We start from the raw sequence: 14,124 nt of genomic DNA, 5'->3' as shown, positions 1-14,124 counted from the left end.
TCTTTGGATCCTGGCCTTTGTTGGGGTTACACGGCAGTTGGAGGGTGTAGCTGTTTAGCTACTGACAGGTCCAGTCCCAAACCGTGCAGGCTTAGAGATCTCAGTCCCGGGTCCCACTCAGTCAATCCCATCATGCTGTTTTCGACACTGGAGAAGAACTGTTCCTTGGAACATGTGATAAAAGAGGCGTCGGTGGTGTCGGTATCCTTGTCAACACAAACTTAGTCACAAGCATTGATTCATTTGAATGCCTAACAACCCGAATCGGACGATTACACTTGAATAAATGTGGCTCACTACCGGCAGTTTCTATCTTTGTTGTCTACGCACCAACATCCAGTTATGGTGAAAAAGAAACTGAGAAATTCTACATGGAGCTGGAGAAATTCTATAAAGAAGATCACACCTTCTACAAGATCATTGTCGGTGATTTTAATGCCAAGATAGGACCAAGAAGATCAGTCGATGAACTCCACATCGGAACCCATGGCCTGGAATGGAACGAACAAGGTGACAGACTGTCTGAGTTCATCATGTCAACCAAAACCTTCCATGGTAACTCACAATTCCAAAAGGCTGAATCTAAACGTTGGACATGGGAGTCTCCCGATGGACGGTTCCACAATGAAATAGACCACATCATATTCAATCGGCGGTTTTGCCTAACCGATGTTGCTGTTGTCCCAAAATTCCAAACGGGATCAGACCACCGTCTTCTTCGTGCAAAATTCTACCTCACAGAACGAGGAGAAAAGAATGCAAGGTTTAAGAAGAAGACTCCCAGAACAACCACCAACTGGGAACTCTTTGGCTCTGTTGCAGCAACATGGGAAGATGCCGTCATTGACAACATTGATGAGGAATACGATCGAATGATTCAGCACCTCCATGATTGTGCAAGGAATGCCAAGAGAGAGATAACCACAAAAAACCGTCTTTCTTCGAACACTCTTGAACTTATTCGCCAACGTGGTGTGGCACGTGCCTCAGGCAACCACAAGCAGACGTCCGAACTGGCAAAACAGTGCAGAAAAGCCATCAAGGATGACCTCAAAAACAGGAGAGCAGCAGTACTGGTAGATGCAGCAGAAGCTGGGAAAAACATTCGTAATGCCCGCCTGTCCTTCACCAACTACAAAACCAAGATGACTGCCCTCCGACATCATGATGGATCTATCACATCTTCCAGAAGGGCAATGGAGAAGATTATTCATGAATTCTACTCAGATCTCTTTAATAGCCACATCCACTTGCCCACATACCACATACCACATGATGGATATGTCGTTCCCAATGTTCTCCCTTCCGAAATCCAACATGCCATCTCGTCGGTAAAGAAACAAAGAGCACCTGACCCAAACAAGATCAGACCTGAACACCTGAAGAACTTACCATCAGTACTCATCAATAGATTGGCTTGACTCTTCACACGCTACCTGTCTGAATGCAAGGTTCCATCCCAATGGAAAACCAGCAGGACTGTACTACTATACAAGAAAGGAGACATCCACGACATTGGCAACTATCGCCCAATCTGCCTATTGTCTGTCATCTACAAACTATTCACTCGAGTCATCCTGAATAGGATTAGCAGAACACTAGATGAAGGACAACCATGTGAACAAGCTGGATTCCGAAAAGGATTCAGTACCATCGACCATATCCACACAATAACCAAGCTCATTGAGGTATCTCGGGAGTTCAAGATGCCGCTCTGTCTAACGTTCATTGATTTAAAGAAGGCCTTTGATTCTGTTGAGACGGAAGCGGTCATGGAAGCCCTAGCCAATCAGGGCGTACAAACTCAATACATCAGGATCCTTCGTGAGCTCTATTGCGGATTCACTACCAAGATCTCACCATTCTACAAAGAAGTAATCATCCATATCAAGAGAGGGGTTCGGCAGGGTGATACCATTTCACCAAAACTCTTCAGTGCCACCCTCGAGAACATCATGCGACGACTAGAATGGGAAAACATGGGAGTGAAGATAGATGGTCGGCAACTACACCACCTCCGCTTTGCTGATGACATCGTTCTAATAACACCAAACATCAGCCAAGCGGCACAAATGCTTGCGGACTTTGACCGTGAGTGTGGAAAGGTTGGACTACAGCTGAATCTTACGAAGACAATGTTTATGAGAAACAGCCTTGTTCCTGACGCTCCATTCGCTCTCAACGGAACCACCATCTCCGAATGCAACAGTTATATATACTTAGGTCGAGAAATCAACATGATGAATGACCTGGCACCTGAGTTACGCAGGAGGAAGAGAGCGGCTTGGAATGCCTTCAAGAGCATTGAAGAAATAACTAAAAGGACAAAGAACCTCCAACTACGAGCACATCTCTTTGATTCCACTATTCTTCCTGCATTAACATATGCCTCAGAGACCTGGACCCTACGAAAACAGGATGAGAACACTATTCGGGTCTCTCAAAGAGGAATCGAAAGAACTATGCTTGGAATATCATGATTCACTCAAATGAGAGATAGAATCCGGAGTTCTGATCTTCGTCAACGCTCAAGAATCAGAGACGCTGTCTCATTTGCCAAGACATCAAAAATCAGATGGGCTGGACATGTAATGAGGTTTACAGACAACCGCTGGACTAGAGCCATTACTGATTGGATTCCACGAGACATCAAAAGATCACGTGGACGCCCACCTATAAGATGGTCAGACTTCTTCGTCAAGACCCTAAATGATCGGTTTGAGGCTCTACATGTTCCTAAAACGAACAGATACCATTGGGCTACGCTAGCACGCAACCGGGATGAATGGAGACGTTACTGGCACCCGCTCGAATAAATCGATGAATAACGGGGATTAAGTGATTAAGTGATTAAGTGACATTTCTGATTGCATTTTCCTCATTTCTGCCTTCAGATCCTCTTGTCTTCTATTGGCATTGGTTTCCATTGTTTCTTTTAATTCCCTAAGCATCCTAAGTAGCTCCCTCCTGAATTCCTTGTCAGAGAGGTTGTCTAACACTACAGTACTGTTGGTGTCATCTGGGCTAGACTCTTCAATATGAAAGTTTGGTGGGCTTTTGCGTTGCTTTACCATTGTGAGAGGTGTGGTTTAGTCCTTCATGTTCACTGTTACTATTCTGCTTGATATGCAGTGTGAGTTAAGATAGGCTTATGAGTTATTGGCTACTGTGTTTCTAGTGGCTGAGCTAAAATAGAGAAGTTTCCATCTAAGAAGGTAGCTTATGGTTCCTATGGCATACGTAGTGGGAAAATATTTCGCGGCCGCGTTAGCGCCCGAGGCTCCGGAAAGAGTCCCTGGCACTGGCGAGGAGTTGGGAACGTCTCCTGTTTGGAATTGGAGCCGTTCAGCTTTGTTGCCCAGATCTGGGCCTCCGTGCCAGTCCCACGCAGCTCAGCGTTTGAAAACCGGCTGTCTAGGGGCTGGATCGAGGTTGCGCATGCCCAGAAAGGGTCCCAGGCCCTTGGAGGCGGGCTGTACCTGTTTGAAATTGGAGCCGTTCAGCTTTGTTGCCCAGAGCTGGGCCTCCGTGCCCATCCAGCGCAGCTCAGGGGTTGAACACCGGCTGTCTAGGGGCTGGATCGAGGTTGCGCATGCCCAGAAAGGGTCCCAGGCCCTTGGAGGCGGGCTGTACCTCTGCTGTTTGTTTCTTTACCAACGAAATGGCGTGTGGGATTTCGGAAGGGAGAACTTTGGGAACAACATATTCATCATGACGGATTTGGTATGTGGGCAGGTGGACGTGGCTATCAAAGAGATCTGAGTAGAAGTTATGGATAATCCTCTCCGTTGCCCTTCTGGAAGATGTGATAGATCCATCAGGACGTCGGAGGGCAGTCATCTTGGTCTTGTAGTTGGCGAAGGACAGGCAGGTGTTGCTAATGCTTTTCCTGGCTTCTGCTGCATCTACCAGCATTGCTGCTCTTCTCTGTTTGAGATCTTCCTTTATGGCATCTCTGCATTGCTTTTTGAGCTCAGATGTTCAGTGAATTTACACATAAGACTGTTTAAAAATTCTCCATTCACTTTTTTTTTTAAATTTTGGGTCACACCCCTGGTGATGCTCAAGGTTCCTCCCCGGGCCCTGCACTCAGGAATTAGTTCTCGGGAGACCTTATCTGTGTGGGATCGAACCTGTGTTCCAAGTCGGCTACATGCAAGGCAATCGCTATATCTGCTGTACCATTGCTCCAGCCCCTCTACACATTTTTATAGTTAAAATTAGTGATGTGATTGTCTTATGTTTTGCCTGTCAAGTCAGGAACTTGGCAAGATCCGAGCATTGTATCTTACTTGTAGGCAAAATGTGCCAGTTGTCGATATTATAAATACTGGTTAGAAATGTGAAACTCTAAGATCAGAGAAATAATTTATCTTAACAGCAGCAGTAAGGAGACAGGAAGGCTAAGTGTTGATTAGGGCTAGAATCTTGATTATGGAAAGTTACTGTCTTTAAAGAATGACTTCCTGCAAATCTGTGTATTTTCTTGTTATGTGTAGAGGAACTGTGTTTATTACTTTGAACTGCTCTGCAAATCTATGTCCTATTCATTACTCACATTACCTTCCCAGCACACACACACACAGACACACACACACACACACACACACACACACACTTCAGTTTGTTCTTCTTGAGTTGACCAAGAAGTTGCAGTGTTTATGAGAGATCACACATATGATTGCAATGCTTGCACATATTTGCCTGTGAACCTGTAGGAAATTCACTTTTGTGTGTGTGTGTGTGCGTGTGTGCATGTGTGTGTGTGCGTGTGTGTGTGTGTGTGTGTGTGTGTGTGTGTAGCACCTGGAATTCCAAAGGCCAATGCTGTCAGGACTGTATTTAGTGTGTAGGGTAGTATCAAAGATCAAACTTTCAGAGATGCATCAGTCAGACAGGCACCTACCAGTGAATAACATCCCCAAGACTTCTCTTAACTTTCTGGAATATAAGCAAATTTCTTTTTCTTTTTTTTATTTTTAAGCAAATTTCTATAAAGAAACATTTCTGTCTTTGCAAGATGTCTCTGAAGGAAACAATCTTGAAAAGTCAATCTGAAGCTAAATTTACTGTCAATTTCTTAAAAAATACTTGGATTTTTTTCAATGTGAGAATCTCTGGCAAATTTTCTTCTCTTGAATTCTAGAAGAGGTGACATTGAATAAACCTAATGTTGCACACTGGAACCCAACTTCTCCATTTCCTTTTTCAATACATGTGATGTTAGTTGAGAACTTTTCACTAGAGTAAGAATTTTAAACAAAAAAAATTGTAATTTTGAGTCATCTAATTTCAGTAGTAAAATTGAGACCTCAAAACCTTTATTTCTTTTTCTCAAATGCCTTATGTGTCAAGTTAAGGGGTCAAAGAGATAGTACATGCAGCATAGAGTACAGGCCTTGCTTGTTGTTGACTGGGTTCCATACCACACTGCATATGGCTCCCTAAGTTCTGCCAGGAGTGAGCAATGAGTGCAGAGCTGGGAATAAGCCCTGGGCACAGCCAGGCGTGGTCCCCAAAACAAAAGAAAATAAGTGTATAAGATTAAGGTTAATGTAAACTTATGTAGATAAGTAAGGCTCTTACAAATTTAGAACTTGATAGTAACTAGGGAAAAACCATTGTTTATTTGATTATAAATTGTGTTTGTGTTGTAAATGCATTCTAAATGTAATGTAAATATTAATTACTAAAATGTATTTTTTGTGGAAATAGATGTATGATACATACATAAATACCATGTATATGTATGTATCATATGGTTTATATCAATTAGTATATATGGCCTATATAGGTTATATTAGAATATAATATTCTAATATATTATTAGAATAGATATTATTAGAGCAGATCCCTTGTTTAGCTTTTGTTCATATGTTAAAATAAAGTAAAAGCTAATTATAAAATTATATGGAATTAAAATCTTTATTATAAAATTTTAGTTAAATTTTTACTATTTCTCCTAAACTTAATATTAAACTATTTATAGTAATAGTTCTTCATTTCTTGAGAGCTTGTTTGGAGGTTCTAGCAGGGTAACGCAGCTACTCGTATACCCTCGACCGAAGACCGGTCTGTCTCTATTTGGGGAAGGCCGTCCTCTTCGACCGAGCGCGCAGCTTCGGGAGGGACGCACATGGAGGGGTGAGGGAGGAAGGCGACACCCGCCTGGCCAGCCAGATCAGCCGAATCAACCCTGGCGATCAATGGGTGACAGATGTCGCAGCCAGATCGCCCTCACATCCAGTTCTTCATTTCTTAAATCTGTCTCTTAATGAGTTCATCTATCTCTCCTATTATGATAATGTTTAGTTTACTTGCTTCTAACTTATTTTTCTAGGCTTTGCTAAATCTATTTTTCATAGCTATACTACTTAATCCTAGAATCCTCCAATACTTCCTAATTAACTTTTTAAATTTAAATTATATTTCTTTTGATGACCCTCTCAAGTACCCAATATGCAAACCTTTAATTTCAGCACTCACTGCAATACATTCTTTGTGTAAGAAAAATCAGATTATTTGCTTTATCTTGAGCATATCTGGGCTGGAGCGATAACACAGCAGGTAGGGCGTTTGCCTTGGAAGCGGCTGACCCAGATTCAATTCCTCCCTTTCGGAGAGCCCAGCAACTACTGAGAGTATCTCACCTGCATGGCAAAGCCTGGAAAGCTACCTGTGATGTATTCAATTGCCAAACACAGTAATAAGTGTCACAATGGAGACATTACTGGGCCCACTTGAACAAATCGATGAACAACGGGAGGACAGTAACAGTGACAGTGACAGTGATCATATTCCAATCCTTTACAAACTTCTTATTTTCTGATCTGAAAAGTAGCCTTAAACCCTATATTCTAAAGTAATAATCATCATTTATGGATTACTTCAAGTGTATTATTTTTTTGGTACACTGATGAATTTTAGTATGAAAATTTTTATTTGTAAGTATGACCCATAGCTTTAAGTTCCTACCATAATTTTTTGCTACAGATTTCTTCATATTCATATTTGAACTGTATAGTTTTTAAATTTGCTTTTTTTCTTTTATTTTTCATAGCATGTAAGAGTTACATCTGGGGCTCTATGTCATGCTGACAAAGATCTTCAGAAAATTATCTTACAACAATGCTACAATTTTGTTTGTGTAAATGTAAGTAGTAAATACAATGAATTGCATTTGCTCTGGATATGTGTAGATGTAATGTGGAAGATAATATATTTTTCTTGGTTTTTAAATATTTAAAATTAAATTTTTGATATATGAGGAGTTATTAAAATATATTTGGATTTATTTTCTTTTGAAGTAGTGAAATACCATTTTCTAACAAGCTTATCTCGGTGTTACGGAGAGAAATTTGCTTTAGATAACATTTAAAATTTTCTGTTTTGTATGTGTTATACAACAGGTAATAAGACATAGAATAGATAAATGGGAAGTTCAAATGTTAATAATCATAACCTTTGCTACTTAAAATTGTGTAAAAATTTAAAATTATACTTGAGGAATATTTTTGTTATCTTTCCCCTTGAATTAACTTATAGAGCACTTGTGAAACTCCTTTCATTGTTATTCTGGTCCTTCAGGAGATGACCTGTGATTTCCAAGAAACACAGAAATTACTGAATATACTTCAAGAGAGTGATCTTTCCATTTTATATCCTGTTGTTGTTATTTCAGTAAGTAATTTTTTTCTCAAGAAAATATATTTTCATTCTTGTAGCTCAAATTTACTGTCTAACAAATTTTTGTTCAAGTGAATAAACTGACCCCAATGAGAAGCTGCTTCTTCTTTCTTTTAGACCTTTCTACAACTTACTATGACTTCTTTCCCCTCATTATTGCAGTCATTTGGTTCATCAGGTAAACTTGGAAAGAATTTTATTCAGTCTAGCTGGCAACCGATTTTATTTCATGTGTTACCATCATAAGGTATATTGTGAGTTGATAATGTGCAAATGTCTTTTTATTTATTTAAAGAGAGTATAACCAGGATGCTACTGAATCAGAAACTTAAAACAGTGAGAGGAAAACAACAAAATGGAAGAAAACATTATTATGCAGTTGTCTGATCTCTGTACCATGTAGAACAAAAGTAGAGAAGCAACAGATTAAAAGAATTCCTAGAATAATAATCCATGAAAAGTTTCGTGTGATGTTTTATGTGGAAGACTGGATGTTTATGTTTACTGTAGGGGAATATACTTGTTTGGTCTGTTAAACTGTGAAATAAATGGGGGATCAAAGTACAGAAGCAGAAAGGGAGAAAATCAGAACAGGGTAGCCAGACTCTGAGGAATCTGTAGTATGTATTATTTTGCTGTGGAAAGGGATTGCAAACACTCTCAAAAGGTCATTAGTCAAATTATCCATTGCCAAAGTATAAGCCCAGGGCTATTTTATAATATGAAAGTTCCGATAATATAGAACTTTAATTCTTATTAGGTGTTTATAAAAATCAAGGGAAAGTAGTGATGATAGTTTACTCTACAGATAACTCCAAAGTGAGCAATAGAAGTAGAAGCAAATTAGCCTTGGGGCAAGATTTGAGTATTTTACTTAACATGTACTTAGTATGTGCTCTAGATATAAGTTTCATGGTTGTTGCTAATTTTAGAAAGCAAAGTCTCTATATTTGATACTCCAGATTCTCTTTATATTAGCTAGCTTGACTGACCATTTTATTCCTTCGTGTTCCAAGATACTGTTTCAAAGAGGCAATAGAGGACCAGGAAGAGAGTAAGGAATCACTGACATAATCCTTAGTTCATTGTTCACATTGCTATGCTGAGAATCCATTTCTTGAAAATGAGATTCATAACTCAGCGTTGTGTTAAGGGTTCAAATGAAGTCTTCCAATTATTCCAACTGCAATGCAAAGACTTAATGGCAAAGTGCTGACTCATTGATGCAATAATCCTTTCACTTATAGTCTGGCTCCTCTTTTTTCCAATCCTGTGAAATGATTCAGGATTTCTTGCACTCCCCTAATATGATCCCTGGGTTTAGTCACACATTCTCTAGCACTCTACTATTGTGGATTATTTTCATTCACATACTTTACTATATTCTCAAACCTTGCATAGCGAGTCTCATGTTATTTGTTTTGTGGAAAACAGAATTAAAGACAAAGGAAAGACAAAACCAACTCTAGACAAGTAAAGTCATAGCAGGAAATGAAAGTATATATAAACAGATATGCATATGTAGAGTATGGTTACATAAGAAAAAACATCCATGCACACATATGTATATAAGATATTTAATTAAAAAGATGTTATACATATTAGGGTATTCTACTACTATGTATGGTCTTTCTACTTTGTTTCTGTCAAAATTGCTTTTCTATAAGAAACTGGACAAAAAGAAACCTATAATGGGGGACCTTATACACACACACATACACACACACACACACACACATATATTCATTGAGTATTTAGGTTATTTCCAGGTCTTGACTGCTGTAAATAATGTAAATAAGTCTGCTATAAGTTTAGGGGCTGTAAGTTCTTATTAGTATAGTGTCATTTTATATTTTGAGTGAATATCCAGAAGTAGATTAACTCAATGGTAATGCAATTCCTATCTTCAATTTTTAAAGAAATTTTTATATTACTTTCCATAATGATACACAAATATATAGTCACACCAGATGAGTATAAGGGCTTACTTATTTCCTTATCCTTTTCAACATTTGTCATTTCTTGACTTTTAGATAATCGTTACTTCACATGTGAAGTAATATCTCATTGTGTCAAAATTTTTATGTCTGCAATAATACTATACACATTTTGTGTTTGACAATACACACATACTCTTTGGAGAAGTAGCTACTCAGACCCTCAGCTTGTTTTAAAATCTGGTTTGTGGGTATGTATGTGTGTGTGTGTGTGTTCTAGTGTGTGTGTGTGTTCTATAGTTCTTTGTATGTTTAGATATTAAATCATCATCACATATGTGTTATGCAGAGATCTATGCAATAGAAAGGATTTTCACTTTGATGCAGTTATTTTTTTCTATGGCAAAGGTGTTTTGATTTGATGTGGCTCCTTTTTGCTTTGCTTTGCTTTGTTTTGTTTTCTTTTGTTGTGTCACACCCGGCAGTGCTAGACTCACTCCTGGCTAGGTTCAGTGATCCTTTCTAGTTGTGCTCAGGGGAATATATTGATGCCAGGGATTGAACCAAGGTCAGCTTGGTGCAAGGCAAGCAATTTACCTGCCCGACTATTCCTCCAGGCTCCCTCTTAGTTTGTTTTATATTGTTCAGATAGTCTGATTTCACCATGTTTTCATTTTTTTTTGTTAGTGTTGAGTATGATTGAAGAGTTTTATCAATGTTTTATTGTTACTGCTTTATTTTGATAAATATAATTTAGTTCCTTTAATTTTTTGAATTATCAATATTTTACAAATTATTGCATTAGGAATTAAAATTTTGGCTACTTGGGCTGAAATCTCAGCATTAAAGTGAGACAGTTTTATAAGTACTCTGTGTGTCATTAAATCTTTATATATTATGAGGTCATCTTTAATCTTTTAACTATAAGTATTTGGAAACATGGTCAGATAACAAGTATACTTTTGTTGGCTCTAGACTTCTCTGACCTAGTTTTTACAAAATATTTAATAGAGAATATTAGATTAGCACTGCTCTGCACTGCCCTCCCATTGTTCATCAATTTTCTTGAGCGGGCACCAGTAATGTCTCACAACCAGTTGTGAGACTTGTTACTGTTTTTGGCATATTGAATATGTGATGGGTAGCTTACGAGGCTTTGCCATGCAGGTGCAATACGCTTGGTAGCTAGGAGGGCTCTCCGAGAGGGGCAGAGGAATCGAACCTGGGTTGGCCACGTCAAGGCAAAAGCCCTACCCGCTGTGCTATCACTCAGAGAATATTAGATAACTGAATTAAAAAGTAATATTATTCTTATACTATTAAAAATAAAAACCTCATGAATATTTCTACTTTTGCAAATGTAAAATTGTGAAGCAATTATGTTTGAGAGTACTTTTCAGATGTTATTTATGATACTGTTTGGCATATCATATGTCTTCAAGAAATCAAGTTTTTATTCTGACTTGACTGACCTTATTGCTGACCGTTCCTTTATAGTTACCTAGAGGTATAAGTCTTCTGCTAGCCTCTTTTCCAATCATTTTTCAGAAGGAATATCTGAAAACTCCTACTAGACATATTTTTATCAGTATGGGATGTATCTATCTCACTATTTTCTACTCATCTTTTTCCCTTTTTTTTCGAAATAATTTTTTACTAAGTTTAAAATAATGTAGGATTTTAGGAATGTTAAATATAACTTTATCTGGATTTTTGGGGCAGGTGAGCATTTCTGACAGTGTTCCATGCTTTCTTCTGATTTTGTGTTCAGAGTTTACTACTAGCAAAGCTTGGGGGTATCACAGAAGTTATGAGGGATTGAACTGGGGCCAGCCATGTGCAAGGCAAGTACCTGAAATCCTGTAATCTCTGGTCCAAGGGATGTAGCTTTTGTCCTCCCTATGTTTTGTAAGACTCACTGCACCCATCATCAAAGGTCCAGTGCCTAGATGCTAATAATCATATCTCCCATTCCTTTGTGTTAACCAACATTTTTCACAAACTATTAAGAACTTTTTTTGATTGTTTTGTGGGTTTGCTTTATTTTTATTCTATGTTTGAGTGAAACCATATGGTAATTGTCTTTCACTTCCCAATTTACTGCATTTTGCATGATCACCTCATATTCCAACTTTGTTATCACAAAAAGCATGACTTCGTAGGTTTTAGTTCCTCAGTAGTATTTCACTGAATATGTATACCACAGCTTCTTTATTCACTCATCCATTGATGGACACTTAGTTTTTTTTGTTTAATATTTAAATAATGGTGAACAAATGTTTAGAAAAAAATCATATGTTAATTATATTAGAATATACCAAAATGTAAATATAGAAATTTCTGATTTAAAACCACGGATTTTTTTTAACCTAAACTAAACAATACAAAAAAATTCTAAGATTCTATTTGTTCCCCCCATCCCCGGGTTTTTTGTATTGAAATAATATCTAAGAAGTTTTTTACCAAGAGATGGAGAAGAAAGTTTTTATCGGACAAAACTAAATAAATGAGACTGATTTCTAATCAGAATGACATGAAACAAATATTAAACACTCAAAAAGGACATTCTCAGGTCCAAAATATAATAGGGATTTTGATCTTTCTGAGTCAGGCAAACGTTCCTAAAAAAATTTCTTGGCATGATTATGAGATTAGATAAGCATAACAGAATCATATAATAGGCAGCAAATAAAAGTTAAAGCCTCAAAATCAAGAAGAGATTGACAACAAGTAGAATAAGTTCAAACTTGAGGGCTGAGGCAAAGTTTTTAATTTTCTTTTCTTAATAGTTTATGATTTCTCCACAGCACAGTGCAGTACTATTTTCCATATAACATGGTAATTATCCCAATAATTACGCAAACCTTTTACTTTTCTCTGAATATGTAGACAATGATTTTATTGGTTCTTATGATAGATAAGAATCTTTTTATGAATTTACTCTATAAAATAATTCCCATATGGAATTCTAATGCTTTGAAAAACATAAATCTTCAAAGTTCCTAATTTAGTTCTAGTTACTAGGAAGTGGTTTATTGACATAGTGAATTCAAATATGTGATTTTTAAGATACTTCAAAATGTTTAATATTTGAATATGTCAGCACATAAAAATATAGAAAAACACCCTCCTCTGACACTTGATACTTTCACATCTGGAGAAGTGGTCGGGGAGATGTAAATTGTTTCCAGAAGTTCCACAATTCACCAGTGACAGAGACAGGAACAGAATCAATCCAATGTGCAGTGTATCATATATACTTATTCTTTGTATGCTTTCATGAATGTGTTAAATAATATAATGGGAAAAGATTAGAAATACATACACAACATATATGTAATTAATATTAGTTCCTAATAAAAACAAATGATATTTGAAAAAACACAATGATCCTTATTTTAACTGCTAATGAGTTTAAGTTCAAAGGATATTGAACCTTAGTTGAATTAAGTTATAGTGACCTGTTGTCCTATTAAAGTCCCAGGCATATGTCTGCATTGTATTTTACTAAACTATTTTCTAGTTTTTCTAGTTTCTATGTTTTTCTTGTACAATAGTACACAAAATTGGTTCTTATATAACAAGTGCTTATTATATAACTACAAATGAGAACTGACTATTGTAATTCTCCAACCCTCATATTTGGTTCATTTTTTACTGTGTATAATCTTCTCAAGTTTCCAACTTATTTTTATTCCATTATTTGAATATTTTGTATGTTTTTGCATTTATGCTTAATAGTTTATAGCTGTCCAGGGAAAAGCCTACATGTCAGTTCTACTTCAGAACAAAAAATTGTAGCTCCTGTTGCCAATGGGTCTTTCTGCTTTTTCTTCAGAAAATAACAACATCATTGTATGTTAAATTTTAATAATAATTTTACTTAAGATGCTCTTAAGTTTTTTTTTTCTTCATGGTGACATATAGATTCAGTTGCAGGAATGAGTTATTTTTACAGATTTAAAATGGTGTTCATTTTCTTTGTTTTGTTTTGTTTTGTTTTGTAAGGGGGTGGAGGTATAGCTGACTGGTGCTCAATGATTACTCCTGTCTTTATTTTCATGTATTGCTTCTGGAAAGCTCAGGTTGACCCATTGGGTGTGGAGTATTGAACCCAGGTCTAATGTGTGCAAGGGAAGTGCCTTACCTGCTGTATTATCTCTCCAGTCACTCTACATATATTTTCTAAGATAGTCTTAAAAAGTCTTAAACATGTCCTGCAAAAATCAGTAATAAAATATCAACAGATTTAATTGTCTTTAGAACCTTTTGGAGTTTCAGCTATGAAGGAATTCAGACCTAATGTGAAGATGCAGAATGATCAAGTTGTTGCAGGAAGTGTTGAATAGGAAGAATTGACTGTTATTTTAAGTTTTAGGAGTTGTTTGGTTATGACTTAATAGTTACTGAAATTTTGTTTTATGGGATATAGAGATTTCCTCAAATTAATTGCAATTGGATGTGTAACTGATGGTGTTTAAAAAGTATTTCTCATAGGGCA

The 14,124-nt window shown here is 37.1% G+C and overlaps 1 protein-coding gene across 3 annotated transcripts in view; it reads left to right on the top strand.

Moving 5' to 3' along the window:
- Positions 1-14,124, top strand: part of CRPPA (CDP-L-ribitol pyrophosphorylase A) — a 326,035-nt gene that overhangs the window by 150,708 nt on the left and 161,203 nt on the right. For all 3 annotated transcript variants that reach the window (XM_056118424.1, XM_056118423.1, XM_056118422.1), the window contains 2 exons: positions 7,061-7,153; positions 7,588-7,680. In XM_056118424.1, the coding sequence (XP_055974399.1) occupies positions 7,061-7,153; positions 7,588-7,680 (186 nt within the window). The remainder of the gene's footprint in view (positions 1-7,060; positions 7,154-7,587; positions 7,681-14,124) is intronic.

The sequence above is a fragment of the Sorex fumeus genome, unplaced genomic scaffold (assembly GCF_029834395.1).
Source record: "Sorex fumeus unplaced genomic scaffold, SorFum_2.1 ptg000037l, whole genome shotgun sequence".
Taxonomy (NCBI): domain Eukaryota; kingdom Metazoa; phylum Chordata; class Mammalia; order Eulipotyphla; family Soricidae; genus Sorex; species Sorex fumeus.
Note: the sequence above shows the minus strand (reverse complement) of the source record. Positions and strands in the feature narration are given on the sequence as shown.